This window comes from Osmia bicornis, chromosome 13 (assembly GCF_907164935.1).
Source record: "Osmia bicornis bicornis chromosome 13, iOsmBic2.1, whole genome shotgun sequence".
NCBI lineage: Eukaryota > Metazoa > Arthropoda > Insecta > Hymenoptera > Megachilidae > Osmia > Osmia bicornis.
Genome location: NC_060228.1, coordinates 4,018,461 through 4,034,997, shown reverse-complemented (window position 1 = coordinate 4,034,997; position 16,537 = coordinate 4,018,461). Strand labels below are relative to the sequence as shown.

General features: G+C 43.5%; 1 protein-coding gene across 6 annotated transcripts in view; it reads left to right on the top strand.

Moving 5' to 3' along the window:
• Positions 1-16,537, top strand: part of LOC114875894 (lachesin-like) — a 195,859-nt gene that overhangs the window by 23,403 nt on the left and 155,919 nt on the right. For 5 of the 6 annotated variants that reach the window (XR_003789314.2, XR_003789308.2, XR_003789307.2 and 2 more), the window contains one exon: positions 9,803-9,912. Coding sequence is in view for 1 of the 6 variants with exons in the window: in XM_029186716.2 (XP_029042549.1) it covers positions 9,840-9,912 (73 nt within the window). In the remaining 5 variants the exon portion in view is untranslated. Of the gene's footprint in view, positions 1-2,615; positions 2,776-9,802; positions 9,913-16,537 lie in introns of all 6 variants that reach the window. The other variant, XR_006830050.1, reaches the window with a different exon arrangement.

The following is a 16,537-nucleotide window of genomic DNA, read 5'->3' as shown; positions in this document are numbered from 1 at the left end:
CCGCACAGCTCGTCCCCTATCGTGAAAGTTAGGATTCGCTCGCTTATACGTCCGCGAGGGAAAGGTGAAATTTTCAAAGCTGACAAAAAGCATCGATCACCCATTGCTCGTGGAAATCCTGCCTCCCTCGCACCGGGAACGAGCAATCCGTTCAAAATAAACAAAGAGATTCCAGCTTCACGGAACAATATTTTTTTCTGTCGTTATCGCTGCCTTCGTGTCTCCTCTTCGAAAGGCCGATCGATCGACGGTGGAAATAAATAGGAATTTACGTTGATTATCGAGCAGCGGAGATTTGTCTTTCCAAATTAAAATCACCGAAAACGAACGATTCCGAATTAGTTATAATATTTCGTAGGGTTTAAAGCGCAAAGGGGTCGTATTTATTATACCGTAGAATAATTTCAACGGATTATCGTATATACCAGCGACGCAGTTTGCATCGAATACTCGTTTATTCGATGTTGGCTTAGGTGACTCGTGTTTATCGCGAAATATACGTGTCCAGGGCGATGCCTTGGAATTTGCTCGCTCGCGAAGGACTGCTGGCCAAGCGTTTTCTTCGGGGCTCGATATCAAGGAATTTCTCACAAGTTGCTTGCGCTCGATTGACGCGGAGCGTATCGCCGATGCGCCAGGGCAAACCAGCTGAGCGTGTGTCCGACATTGTTACGATACCATCACCGTAGCTTCTAAATATTGCGCTTTCCTGAACCAGGGGTTGGATCATCGAATCTCATTTTTCTTACCTTGCTTCTTTCCAAAATAAACGCCGCGTAAAAATTGTAGGCGGTTAGAAACGAAGAATAGAGAACGTTTATTAAAGTTCTCAAAGGATTAGAATGAAATAAAATCTAAAAATTTTGCACATCGTGAGAGCGGTGTCTTCTGGAAATTCCTCAGTCTCCCTGGCGGGTCGGCCGTGGAGGATAGAGGAAAATAGAGGATTTTCGAAGGAGGCAGGCATCAAACAACCCCTACTGCCGGAATCGCAGGGTATTGCGCTCGCGCAAGGCCGGCGCGCGTGTCCGTGTTCGTCGTGTAGTATATACGAGGCGGGTAGAGCAGTAGCACCGGCACCACCATCAGCACCAGCCAGCATTCAGCAGCAGCAGTAGCCTCGCCGTGGCTAAAGGGGCTTCGGGATGTCGTACCACGAGCTAGTCGACCGCGGCGTGTCGTCGTGTTAACCGTCGTCCAACGAAGTCGTCGCCGACGAGTAGTTACGACGGTGCAGGTGCTTCGAATTGTTCGTTGAATCGTTCAAGTTTTAACGTTACCCTACGACCGAGTCTGGTCCCGTTCGAAGTTCGCGGTCCGACGGTGGAGCTGCGATACGCGCGTATCCGAACCACCCGTCATCAACTTCGTGATACGATCCTGGAGATAATTAAAATCGCTCCAGGATCTTGTTCGACTTGCAAAATCGTTTGTATTCCTTAAGAGACGCGCGAAGATTCTTTCATTTTTGATCGATGAATCTGTGATTAAATTGTGCTGGAAGGTTATTATAGAGTATTTCGTGTTACGATCGCTCGACATCGGCAAGATCTAGCTTCCGAGAGTAAAATACTTTATTCCCTGACGTTGGAGCGAGCCATCGGCTTGGCAAGGGTGAGGGCGAACGTGCCGAAGAGGCGTTCTTGTAATTGGAACGGGACCGTGTAGACGATCAACCGGGAACGAGCGTGTAAACTATCGTTTGGTCGAAAAAAAATTTTCCTCGATAACATGGTTCGTGATCGGTCAACGAATTCGTCGTAGATTTTTCAAGGAAAAAAGGAATCACTTCCAGTATCCGGATGGATAGGTTCTAGGGAAAGTAAGTCGTGATTGTTCTGCTAGGCGGATTTTTATTCGAAACGAAATCCGTTGGTCTGTAAATCGTTCGCGAGATTTATGAGGATCATCAACGATCGTTTGCTCAGCGACCGGTCGTAACGGAACTATAAAATTTCCGGATCGATCCGTGTATCGGCTGATCAGAGGGGTCGTGGCTGTTCGTCGAACGATCCTGTTGTTCGTACACACGGTATCGTGGTGTTACGTGTGCGGCACGCATGATTTTACCAATAAATAACCGGGGCTACATTTATCGAAGTCCGTTGCACGCGGTTTACGCTGATCACTCGTTGTGCCGCAGCACCGTTATCGTTATCGATTAATCAACCATAGCCAGCCGACGAAATCGACGCTCGAAAGGCACACCGGTAACATTATTAATTAAAAACGAAACGGCGTGCAACGATTTTTCACGCTTCGTTCGCGCACCGAATATCGGTTCGCGGAGAAGAAAAACAGAGGAAGCGTACAGTACTCGACGTTCCTGATCGATTTTCTCGCAAAAAGAAATATAAAAAAATGAAATAAAACACAGAACCTCTACGGAAAGTTTACACTTTCGAATCCGGACGAAGTAAAAATAAAAAAAAGGACGCGGCGGATATATACTTTCGCGATCTCGGTGCAACGAGATCCCGTGGCTTGGTCGAGAATCGCGAAGGATCCGAAAGTAAATCCTGGGCTAAACGTTAATTCGAAAATAACCCGAGTATCGTATCGATCGATCGTCTGGTCGCGCGTGATCCGCAGTGAATTATCTTCGCCCGTTTTAGACGAGCAAAAACCGGCAGTGCAGTGAGATAAATGTTTCATAGACAGTCGACCTGGTACAGGTAATATTTGAACCCTTATCGAAGACTTACCGTGGAATCAAAGGTGCCTCGAGGATTCTCGACGATATGTCCCCGGAAATCCACGGACTCTCGTGAAAAAGTACGTATTATCTCGCTTTTCGTAGCTACACACACACATACACGCCGCGGGGGCGGAGGGACGGGCTAACGTATCGAGGATTTGGAGCTTTGTCGCGGGCAAAGAGTTATGGACGATTTGTAGGTGCGCTTTTTTTAAGAGACTTATTACACGGCTTTCTTGATAAGCACTATAAATCAACATTTCCAATTGGAACGGTATTACATCCTGAAGCCAAGCTTTAAACTTACCCTTTGATTTATGAAACTCACTCTATGTACGTCAGACGTGTTATTTTTAACGCATTCAGCACCAGGGTGAACGAAAAATTCATTTAATTACGAAAGAAAATTGCAATTAATATTTTCTCCATAACGTGGGACGTTAAATTAGATAAGCAGATTAAAAGATCGAATGGTTGTATCGTTAATAATTCCTTTCAAAGTATGTCGCATTATACGCTGATTATTTTCACTGTGACGGTCAACGTATTAGTCGACCAATTAAATTTTCCAAACAAGATTCTGGATATCGTTCATATTTTCCCAATAACGTTAGAACAGTAAATTGGACCGCTAGATTGAATGACTGCATCATTAATAATTCATGTTAAAGCGTGCCGCACCATATACCGACTGCTTCCACTGCAGTAGTTGACGCGTTAGCGAACCGATTAAATTTTTCGAAGATTCAAAGATTGTATCCCTGATTCTTTTATTTTTTTTTGTACGGACGTTTAATGGATCCGTGGGGTTCGTCCATGTTTCCTTGCATTCCAAACTCTCACTCTCTCTCTCTCTGTACCCACCCCTGTACCCATCCCCTTCTCAACCCTGAGTGTTCTCTTTGAGTCCGTTCGACGCCAAACATCAGCAACTCTTCTCGCTACACCTAACTCACCCCCTATCCATCTGGCTTGCTTTCTCTCTCTCATTCGATGACTTCAAACGGTTTCTCGAGTGTGCTCGAGCCGAAGTGCTCTTACAGTTACAAAGATATACGTTGCCGATCGGAAAAGCGTGTAGCCGCGCGGTATTTCCCCTCGTTCTCTGCGACAGCATGCAAGCCGAACGGTTTAAAGAACGCTCGAGCTTGCCGATGCACATTTTTCCGTTACAAAGAATGATTATGTCCCAGGGGGGAAATGCCCCGTGTGCCGTGAATGAGATAGCGTCGCTGTGCAATCATCGGGAAACGTTTGACGCCCGGCACGAGGTCCAAAGGAATTTCAGAACTTTTACGGGAACGAAGGGTTGAAGAAAGTGGTTCGATAGGTGCGCGCGAGTCTACGATAAAGAGTCACGATTTTCTAGATCGATCGGATGATCTCTGATTTTTCTTCTTTCTTTTTCCCGCCGGGAAATTGGTCGAGTAGATCGCGGAACAATAACCGTGGCCCTGAGGTACCGAGGAAACTTATCTTGATACCGGAGAAAAATAATTTACCAACGTCTTTTCTTCGATTTACCCCATCAGACTGTTGAAGAATACGGAAAGCTGCGGGTAAGCACAACTTTCCTCGTTAAGAGACGTTGATCTGAATAAGCCCATTCTTCGGTTGCTCGCCGAATTCCAAAGAAACGTCCGCGAAAGAGTCTCGTCTGCGCCGTCGTCTTTTTTCACCGCCCCCTTCTGCTTTTCTTATCACTCCTCTTTCTTTTCTGCCTTCTTTATGACGTGGTTTCGTTGCTTCCGCTGTGTCGGTAGTTAAGAACTTTTAATATTAGATAAATAAGCTGCTCGACGATTGTCTTGGCTGTTATCGAAGCTGACATTCTTTCTTTTTCAACCCTTTTCTTTCTAGTTCTTCAACCTTCTCATTGCTACAGGCGCCTAATCAATTTTCTAACTTGTACTTTGCATTGAAATCTCTGCAGTGAAAGGGTTAACAACTTCGAATCCCATGTTTCTGTTAAAAATAAGAAAATTGGTTTGTTAAAGGGTGATTGAACAATTTCTCCATGTTTCTCCGTCTTGAACTTTGAAAAGAAATTATTATCAGCCCTCGTACTTTTTCTTCTACGTTTCGTCGTAAAGTTCAGGGAAAAAAAGTGAAACTTGTTACCTTCAGTCTGAGGTATAGGTGGAGCAGGAAAGTCCGTCTAATGGGGATTTTATTTTTATGGAATGCAAGCCAGAATGTGGCTCACGCACGTGAAACGGCGCATTAGCGGGTACACGGCGCGATGGTCTGTATTTTCGAGCGTGTATACGTGGCAGGATCGCGTGTCGGCAATTATCCAAGACACAAAACGATACCGTGAACGCACGCCACCTCGCTTTTCGAGCTGCTCGCTTCCGGAATGTAATTACGAGCGTTTTGTCGCAATCGCTTCTCTGTGTTTGCTTCGCGATTTGTCGCCGAGTTTTGCCGCAACTTCGTGGCTCGCATCAACGGAACAAACGCAACTATCGAGAATGAGTTATTCGTACCTAGCCAGAGATTTATGATCCCTTCTACAAAATCCACGTAATTTCAATTATTTTCTCGAATCGCTGCTAACTCGATTTCTCTAGATATACATTGTTGCATATTAATTTCGAAATGGTAATGGATTTATTGATTTTTTATGGATGGAAAATTTAGAGCTTCGAAACTGCATTTTAATGAAAGGATTTAACATAGATCCATCGACTTACAAATCTATTTAGCTTTTGAGTTCGCTCGTTTAGGAGTTGGAAGATAAACGTAAATACAAGGGATGGAGGTAGAGAATATCGACTATTCAAAACTTTCTCGTTAGGAGAGCTTTTCATGCGAATTAACGAGACTGATACGTTGAACATGAAAATCGTCATAGCTGGAATTTCATCCACGGATTTATGCCTCTTCGGCCATCTATGCCTCGCGTTTCCAGCAATCTCTGACCGGCGATCAAAAGAAAAAGCATATTTCCCCGCGTTTCGTACTTTCAATCGACTCGATACCGCCTTTTGCTCTCTTCTTCTTGGTCGACGAACGTACCGTAATAGCAGGCACACGAAAGGGTAGAGTCAGAGTCACGGGCCGTGTCATCTTGCCTGACCCAAATAGGAAAATTGCTGGACAGAGTTCAGCGACGAAATGTCAAACGATTTCAATAATCGTCGCTTCTCTTTACCACCCTTTCCCTATTCCTTCGCCCTTTGTTCCTAAAGGTGTAAAAAAAAAAAAAGAAATCGACCGATCGTTTCGTCAGCAGGAAATCGACGAATCGATTTGATTACGAAGATCCTCGCATAGTTTTAATGAAGATCGTGTCGTGAAAAAAGAATTACCGCGCTGGCTCGTTCGAAAGGAAAAATAGGGGCGGAAAATGTATCGTTTTCATTTTTCTTCCCGCGGTTCAGTCCCATAATTCCTATCGTTCCACGGGATTTTTTCCCGGACCTTCCATCGACTGGTAAACGTATACACACCCGACGGTTTTATTGCATTTCGATTTCGTTTCATAAATCAGTCTCGAATTAACGGCGACTTTTAATCGTTTCACTGTTGAAATTCAGCGACTGCGATCGAAGCCGAAGAAAAAGATTGATAAGTTAAATTTCATGGCTCGATATCGAAGATCGATCGCTCTACAATGACAGTGGATCGTCTCGAAAGCTTTTCTATCGACGCTGTTTTGCGGCACTACGCGGGCAGATAGTAAAAGTAACGTCACCGATAAAAAAAGAAAGTAGGAGAAGAATAAAAGAAAGATCCCAGCTGGCAAAGGCTTTGGATTTACGCGTGCGAACGTGATTTCCAGCATACGATCGCAATTGCGGGAATATTTTACACGGCCCGCGTCGTTTCATTTTACGCCGATTCTCGTTAATCGCGCCGTCACGTTGCATTTCGAAATCGAACGTGACCTATTATCCTGAAAGTGGTTAACCAATGCAGAAAAATTGCGTTTAAATCTCGTCGTTGCGTTGGATTTTCACGATCGGATGTAATCGATTAAAAAACAAAGTCGTTTACCAATGCGTGCAAATCGCGTTACACAGTTTTTCTCCGTTCGATCGCGAATTACTCGGGAATTAATTTCACGTCATAAAAAGGAGACACCGTTCTCTCTCTTGTTCAACAAATCACGTTGCTCTCTCCGTTACTCTTTGTACAGGGGTGAGAGAGAAAGAGAACAGCCGGAAGCAATCCCTTTAAATGCAGGCATCGTGTAAAAATAAAACGAAGCGACGCGACTCGACGTCGAGAACAGACTAGACTACGGATTCGTCACGGCCGCGCAGATTAAACAATTATTTTCGACGACGCTTTCCGCGCCGAGTTATTTCGTTGTTTCGCGTACGAGCGGGAAAAACAAAGCGTTCGAGGGGAATGGTTTACGACTTGGCGTGGAACAGGGCGGCAAATTCGGGAACGTTTACGTCCGTACGTCCGTCCGTCTGGTCGGGGTTGGTTGGACGGGGGTTGCACGAGACGGGGCGGCGGAAACGGAAACGCGGATCGAGAAAGAGACGGGTGGCGGCCGAGTTGCGACGACCGATTTCCGGGATTTGCCTGACGTTTAATGAACGCTGGCAGACGTTTTGATTTACAGGACAGTTTGATTTCCGAGCGGGGCACAATAACCGCCAATTTGTAAATCGGATCGTAAATCTGGATGGGCAGCGCCGGTATAGAGCGGAGGCAACCCGCTGAGCTCGATGCGAGTCGACGCATCGACGCTCGTTTGCTTCCAAGCTAACGGCCATTTGTTCAAAATTGGATTAAACAATCGGCGCCGTTAACGGGCACCGCGCTACACGTATTACCGGTAAACAGACTCGTAAAAACGATATAATAATCGTTAGCCCGCGTGCAAGTGTCGCGACAATTTTCCGATTACCACCAACGTTCCCTCGACGTATTTCCCTTCGTATGAATATTCAGAATATTTATTCAACCGGTGACTATTTCCGATTTTCGCGCAACCGATGTCGTGAAAACAATCAGGAACGATGGAAACTGCGGTAAGGTGGCCATTTCGGATAAGGTAATTAGGACAGGGGTGAAATGTGTTTTTAAAAATATCTTAAAATGGAATACTGTAAAAACGGTGGATATTATACACTTAACCGTTAGAAAATGTGAGACGATAAGCTAGCACGAAGCTTGTTTAAACTTGTCGGCCGGGATAGGAAAGTTGGCGGGCGTTTATTAGTTGGCAATCCGTGACGAGATAGGGTAATGGATAATGCCGATGGCCATGTGTAACTTCTCGTTGTGCACTTACTAGACCGTCACGGTTAGTAGGAAAGGAGTTTACGATAAAAAGAGGAAAAATGAAGAAGAAGGGAAAAAAAAAGGGCGGGCAACGATAGCGTCAGTGAACGGGCGTCGTGTCGTTAACCGAGTTTACTAATTATGGGTCGAGCCGCGATAACTGGAGTTACCCCGGTAATTTCAACGCCGTGGATGTGTAAAAGCGTGATGTAATAACAAGAGCCGCTTCTACCGAAGTGGCCGTGTGATATTACTCTAAAAATCTCCGTTAATTAACTCGTAAAACTTGTAATAACGCAATGAATCAAGTACCACGGTTACCTACCACTTCGCGTTCGTGCAGTTTGCTTCTGCAATCGAAAAAAAAAAAAAAAAAAATCTCGTTGTGACAATGTTACCCCTCGAAACGTGAAATTTTTAAATCAACTTTAATCTCCACGTTGATCGGCCGAAACTTTTGTTCGGATTAAACGACGAACGGTGTTAGCTTTGTACACTGAAAATTGTTGCGTTCTACTTGCGTGGGAGACAAAAAAGTGCAACGTCAAATATTTGGTAAACATTTTTCATGTTTTAATAGATTAATTCGTGAGAAAGTAAACCTTGTTTCTTTTCGAGCTCGATTAATAATCGTCCGCGCGAAAGGGATTTTAAACGCCGCACGCGTTCGCTTCTCTTTCCTTTCTTTGTTTCATTTTTCTTTATTCGGTTTGCACGTGTGACGGCACGACGTGAAATCGCGTATAATAAGTAATTAGCGAAATAAGCGAGAGCTCGGAGAGAACGATAAAATAAATTCAGCCGACGTTCGTGTTACTTTAATCATTAGCTCGAAATATCGGCCTCTCGGGTCACGAGAGCGGTTCGCATCAGCGAAACTTGTGCTTCGCGTCAGCGAGGAAAAATGAAAAAAAAAAAAAAAAAATAACACACTGTTCCAGGGAAATTTAATTTAGGAACTCGTTCGTATTATATTTTTGTTAATTAGTCGAATTTAAATTTCAATTTGTTTGTAGATTAGCCATCTCGTGCGCCGACCTGCCTTGTTTCTCGCCCGTTCACCCCTGTTCTGCCCGCGACGAAATAAAACGTTTGACACGAGATCCTGTCAATTTGAAAACGCGAAACAACCATCCACCCTGTCTGTTTCTGACGGCATTAATCCGAGAAACTGCGAGGGTTTTCGCATAATTATGAATCGAATCGAACAATAAATCCTCTTAACTTGTTTTCAAAAACTCTTCGTTTCAATCTACAGATTGACTCGTTCATTCACTATCTGTAAATTCTCACTTCCTCGAAGCCCCATATTTTTATTCACCTTATTCATCGACACAGCTCAGGAGTTGATTTCTATAGATTCCTCTATATATTCAACTGAACGGCACTGCCTTCTATATGTTTCGAGTGCTCGTACATACATTACAGCCCAATAAACCTGATTAACATTGGGTGTTCGTTAATTATAGCATCCCCCTATTACACTGACTTGGCGATGCGTTAATGATTTCACGGCCTTGTGGATTTCCCAACGTATCGACGAATCAACGATACGATGCACGTCAATATGCATTCGGATCCGCATCCTGGAGTAGGACGTATATTTACATATTCCTGTCGTGTACATCTGATATCGCGCCCCTAATGACAGAGCTGGCTTATTTATTAATTGCCAGCAATCCTTTTCAAGCTGGCTTTATCGATCAACCTTGCCGCTTTGTTCACGTGTCTCGTACAACCCCTTAACGTGCTTTACCATTTCGTTGGACAAAACAGAGGGGCAAACAACAGCTTATTATCCCATGATTTATTATCGTTGTTAACTCTATTTTTTTTTCTCCTCTCACTCTGTTACAGATAAGCTTCGAGATACAAGGCCTGGAACGGTAACAAAATGGCGGACAATCAGAGGAGAAGACGTTATCTGACCATCAGTATACTTCACATCATCACCATCATGTGCCAGGGTAAGTCTTTTATGAATCATTAGCATGTTGACTGCCAGTTGAGATAACCGTGTCTCCTGTGACACGCGATAATATAAATTAAGAAAGAAGAACTGTGATTCCGAGAAGGAAGATATTTTATCTAATATGTGTTTTATCTATAACGATGGTCGCTAATGGAATTCGCGTAATTACGAAGGGAACCCGAAAAGGAATTGCAGGATAAATAATTACCGACGGGGAGAAAATAGCGCTGGTTTATATCAAGTAAATTAGTATTATATTTCGATTAGATTCGCGACGCAAACTTCCCTGGTATTCGTTTGCTGAAACGTTGAGGGAAACGCGCGAAAAATTTGCGGACTATTCAGATCAGAGAGAACGCTTATTAGTTTCGTCGCGTTCTCCTGGAATATCTGAGATAATAATTAACGGTGAATTAAGACGTCGAGATGTTTTATTTCTCGGGAGTGTACATTTTGGTTCTTAAACGCAATTTCTGGCACACGCGCCACGTTATTATCTATTATAGCAGCAGACATTCGCGTTTGGTACTAATTACTTGCACACGGTCCTCGTGTTTCTCTCCTCGAACGGCAATAATTTTCCCGCACCCGCGTATTATCTATTCCACTTCGAAAGAACGCAAATTCGTCTTATCGTTCCCTTCAGTTCAACTATTCAGCTATTCGCTCGTTAAATTGTAAAGTAGCTTAAATGCCGGTTGAAAAACGAGACTTTCATTGCATCTTACTCTTCCCCGGGAAATTTCATCGATGCTTTCCTCGGGTAAATTTCGCTCGGGCTGTATGTAAGATCGTTCCGGCCAAGTATCAGTTATGAAAAAATTGATTAGATGCGAAGAAACACGACGCGAAGGGTGCTTTCCCATTATCTTCACCCAACTCGAATATAGAGTACAAAATAAGTAAGCAAACTAAAACTGGCTATTTAATATCTCATTTTATCTTATTATTTAATATTTCATTTTAAGTGACACAAAATTGCGTAACCTAGAAAATTTTTAGAGCGTTATTCTATTCAGCATTGTGTTTCTAAATTCCAAAAAAGATTTGGAATAAAAATAGAGGCTATAGAAAATGAGTGTTGTAAGTAGCTTGGGGTAGAAATAAGGACCATCAGTAAACGCTGATGAAACACAATCGCGAGTCAGTGGTGGTGTTAATCAATTTTCCATTCAACGTGCAATATCTCGCGGTGATATCGGCGCAGGCTCGTTCAATGGATAAAAGCCGATGCAGGAAGTCTTAAGATCACGGGGACGGCAAACCGAACGATGGGCTTCGTAATTATCGCTAAATAAGAAAGTAGTCGAGTCTCTCTCACGCTTGCGTGGGTGAACAATATACATTAGAGAGGAACGGGGTAAATTCTGAAGTGCTTTAGTAGCCGTTTCCCAAGTTTTAAACGATTTGACGCAGCAGTAGCCACCTTGCAACGATTAACGAACACGCGACTATCTTAACCCTTTCATTACTATCGACGCTTATCGGTGTACTAGAAATCTCTTTTGACTTACAATACACGGTCGTGAAATATTTTTCACCCTTCTACTATGTACCTTGAGAAGCAAGGTAAATTCACGTTGTTTTCAATTGATCCATGCGTCATTTATTTACTTTCCTCTTTTGAAAATACATATTTTCAGGTTGCAAGTTTTTCATAGCCGTGTATTGAAATTTTATCGGAAATTTCATTCGGTATCGTTCACTTCGGTTTACACGGATGTTTGTAATTTTTTCGCAGTCGGACTTTGTTGCACGGCAAACAAAAAAAAAAGGAAGCGAAAAATATTATTTTCCGATAAAAACCGGCTCTCGTCTACGGACAATTTATACCAGTTTGTTTTAAACAACGCGGAAAACATTCGAAACTTGCCAGATGTTCACTGTAAAAACTTTCACGCGTATATTTTGATCGTTTTCGCGTATTACAACGAAAATAATCGTAACAGAGTAATTTGTTGTCGATTAGAAAAAGGAATCGAACGCGACTGGTTCGTTTGAAATTAAACTTTCGTTAGTCATTTCTAGGTCTTTTCGCGACTTAATTTGCGTCCCGTTCGAGAGGAAAGCTTCGATCCAGATGGTTACTCTTCTAGCTGGCTCGTTAAAATGCACCTTGACGTTTCTCCACGGTAAATGCTCCTCCCTTATTCGAAAGTCTTTCACCGGTCTGGTGAAAGAAAATTACTGCGGCGTTGTCGTAACGATTTGATCGACGATTGTTAGGTTTCTCTTCAACTCGTCTTCTCTACCTCTTTGAACTTCCTCGAGAAACATTCGCCGTTTCCACCGTTGTTCCGTTTCGAGTGAAAATCGTGAGAAAGAAATACGAAAACAGTAGCTATTCGATTTTCCTCGATCTTTTCCAAGCTTTTCCTTCTATCAGAGATTAGATGCTACTTCCATGATTCATCGCGCACCAAATTATAGAGGCAGCCCGCGTTGTAATTTCGATCCGCTTTGAGATACTAATTTAAATACATATTAATATAACGCGTATGCAAGATCCGTCGACGAGTTAGGAAAGGGGAGAGGACTATATCGATGGCATCGGAGGTTCACGATTTTACGTGTCAGCCAATAAACATACCCTTCTATGCATATGAACGAACCTCAGTCTACTAGATCGTTTCTAGGTCTATCATCAACGACGATCGCTAATTGCTTCGTTAATCAGAATAAATTATCTTTCACGGGGTACTACCCAAGTGTTACACTTACTTATTAATGAAACATTGCCAGCTATACGCCTATACCCCCTTTTGGGGGCAGACGACTAATTGTTTAAAAGATATTAACAATTACAGTTAATTACTCCTTACATTCTGAAGTATGACAAACTCACACATACAACTCGCAATCTAGAGATCCGCGGTTCAAATCTTTGGTTCCCAACATTTCTTTACTTTTTTAATGATAATTTGTCTCTTTTTGAATAACTATTACATAAAAATTATCATAAAAAAAAAAAAAAATTTTGGGAACCAAGGATTTGAACCGAGGACCTTCAGATTGCGAGTCATGGATCCGCTCCGTGGTTAAACACATGACTCGCAATCTAAAAGTACTCGGTTCAAATCCTCGGGTCCCAATTTTTTTTTTTTTTTTTTTTAAATGATAATTTGTCTCTTTTTAAACAATTAGCCGTCTGCCCACAAAACGGGGTATAGGCGTGTTCAGCTCGACGAGCTCTACAAGCTGGCAAAGTTTCATTAATAAGTGAGTGTAACACTTGGGATTTCTAGTTGATTTTTTCTAGTTGATTTCATCTTGATGGGAAAACGCGTGCGCGAGTAAAGTTATTTCGTCGGGCTGGCAGTTCAAACAGAAAATCTCGGCGCATATAAATAGGAAAAGGAATATAAGACCACAGATTCGCGAACAGGAGCGAATGTGGCAGAATAAAGCATTCCTGATTTCGTGGATACACGCTGTTTGCCTTTCCAATACGCGCCTCGTATCGGCTCACCTGCGAGGCACCGTAGAACGGGAATCATGGACTTCCTCTTTCGATCGCACAGTCTCAATGGATTCGCTATCTTTTGTAGCTCTTTCGAATCGCTAGACATCGATGCCTATCGTATCAACGCGTTCCCGCACACGCTCGATCTGTTCTGGTTTGCTTAAGGTCGGGAAATTGTGGAAACGAGCTTTTTCATTTACAGCGTCCCATTTTCACTCGTTCAAAATCTATCTTACCGAGTTATTATCGTTGGAATAATTGTTTCTCTCTGTTGCAATTGCGTACGTCGCGGTGCATACAATATTTCTTACCTTGTTTCTTTATTTCCTTCGTTTCTCGTAGAATCCATTTATTTATAGAAAGGTAAGATCTCCGTCCGCAATTTGTATCTTTCCAGGCTGTTTCATTTTATTTCTCAACGAGAACCTGCAGGTTTATGGAACATAGTGTATTTTACGAAGCTCGGAATGAGCAATCTTCCTCCCCTCGATTACTTTCCCGTAGGACGAAGCTCGATTACAAGGAAGGGGATGTTTGTACCGTAAGCCATCTATTACCCTTACGTATCGTTGAATAACACTGTTTCCCTTCGTTTTCCTTCATCTCGCTAAATATCCTGTATATCGTTTCCAAATACAAAAGAAAAAAAAAAAGAGAACGGCAGGAAGAAAGAGTAAGCCTACGTGTCCTTTCTTTTCCACGTCGTTCCAGCGAATGGAAAAACTTCTGGTATTCCCCTGGTCGACAGCGAGATCGTAGATTCTTGATGTAGCCTTTGTGCGAAGGAAAGAGAAACGGCGGGAGTAAAGGTGGAAAACGTGGGGATCCTTTGGAAAAAAGTACCTTTACCTGGCGGCTGTTCCGTCGACTTGGTCGTCGCGTTAAAAACTTTCTTTTCTCGCCCGGGTGCCGGTGTGTTTTCTTTTTCTTCTCCTCGCCCGTTCGTCGCGTAAATGCAAAAACATATTTAAGATGTTATCTTGCCCGGAGCCCGACCGCATTCAAAACTTAAGACATTAAATGTACATTAGTAGCGTTACACGAGCGTACCCGCCACTTAACTGTCGGCTCTGACGTACACACACGTGTGCAACCCTTCTATAGCAGAGTTGCTCTATCCACTCGTGTCCCTTCTGTCTCTGCCACCCTCTAACAATGCACAAGTTTCCGCGCGAGAAGTGCCGTTCAAAGGGTCAAAACTGGCACGAACGTGCCCTTGAATTTCATCGCGATCTACAGCTGGAAAACACCTGAGCTAATTTAAATCCTCCGGTGTATGCAGCTGTGGCTAAAAGCGCAAGCATCGATCGTCGATGACCGTGCAACTTGTAGTATCGAAAAACGAAAAGTTTCGCGTTTAATGTCCCGCTCGCGTGTAGTATTATTATATCGCAGGGTGTATTGGAATTTGTAAGATCGTTGATACGTTTGCGTTACGTGCCTTATCGTCGTCGACGGGTGCAGCCACGAATAGGAGAAACTCGAACGCAAATAGGAAAATGTTGTCCTCGTTCGAGAGCGCAAAGTAGTCCACGAAAGTTTGCTAACGCGTATAAAAGCGTGGAGGTACGATCTACGGGGGCTGTTTTTACGCTATCGCCCCGGCACGACGGTTTCAATACGCTCGGGCCCGGGATTCGATAGACTCCGCGACTCGGTACGCGCATTATGCGCGCTGAAAGTGCGGTCCAACGATGCGGAAAATATAAAGTGATTCCTAGCGAGAGTTTGACGGCGGCATAAACGAGGGGAGAAAAAAGTCGCTTTGAAAAGCATGAACGGGGGAATGAATGCTATCGAGCGTCGAGCATACTCGAGCGAAAAAAGCCATTCGTTCGAATGGCCGTTTTATGTGTCCATTTATTTATGCCTCGGCACACGATCGCGTTTTTGATTTACACTTGGTTAATAGAACAACTCCACGCTAGCCCCTTCGTTTCGACTGATTTTTATTTAGTATGCAACGATAGTTTGCTTAATTAGCGACGAGACAAGGGAGCCGTTACTTGAAATTCTTCGCCATTCGATGCACAATTGGTATCGTGCGTTACAGTAGGAAGTATTCGACGCGTTCCTCTGTATCATCGATGCACGAACGAAAGCGTACAAAAGAGCAAAGCAGACTCGACGGTGGATAGCGGTTGAAAGAAACATCCAACCAGCTAAAGTTTCTTTTATATGGAACACGTAGAGCGATCGTTTTTCTTTTTTTCGACGATTGTACATCGTCACCGTAACGAGCGTGTGTCTTTTTAGAGACGCGAATCGGCAAACCGCGAACCATGCTTTGCAAACAAAAGGAAAATATATGAATATATTTCGTCGTGCAGCGTTTCTTCTCTAACGGGTTAAATAAAATTATTTAAACGATCTCGACAAAAGTGTGACCAGCCGTTTAGAGCATGAAAACGGGAAATGTATAACAGATTCGTTTGCATGTCACACCGCAGTCCTCTTCCACTTATATTCCAGCTCTTGATAACCTTCGTTCAGTCGTCGACTTTCCGAGTTATAACCACAAAGATCTTCGGTTAGAGCGAAGCACCGGGCGGACAAAATAATTTCCTCTTTTCTCTGGTGTAGCCGGTGAAATTAATCCATGTTACCCTCGGGAAAGTCGATTCTTCTCGAGGGAAAGGTAGTTGAGCGGAAACCGATGGAACTGGGTTAAAAGCATTAGCCAACGACTATGAGATCAAAATACGTTCAACGATTTACTAAAAGTCGTCGACGTAATTGCCTTATCGCCTTAGAATTTCTTCTTTGAACCCTGTCGTTCCGTTTTATCTCCCTTGACCGAATCGATACCGGCGCGCGGGTGCGATTCGTCGCGTTGTTGCAAGTGTCGGAATTCTAGGTGTTATCGTTTCGCGTGGGCGTAAAGGTGCACGTTGATACACCTGGGAGATGCGATCCCCGTCAGGCCGAGCAAACACCATAATACGGCTGCTTGTTCGAGTCGTAAATGGATATCGAGGCGTCGAGTGCTCCGCACGGAGTTTGACGCCGGGAATTCTGGTCGAATCGCGGAGATCTCGGAATCTTACGTGCCACTTATACTTTTCTGCCGTGATAAAACGACCATCTTTCCCGGTTTTAGTACTCGATGCCGCGGAAACGAATGAAAATTGAAACGGTCTTCTTCCTTCGACGTTTC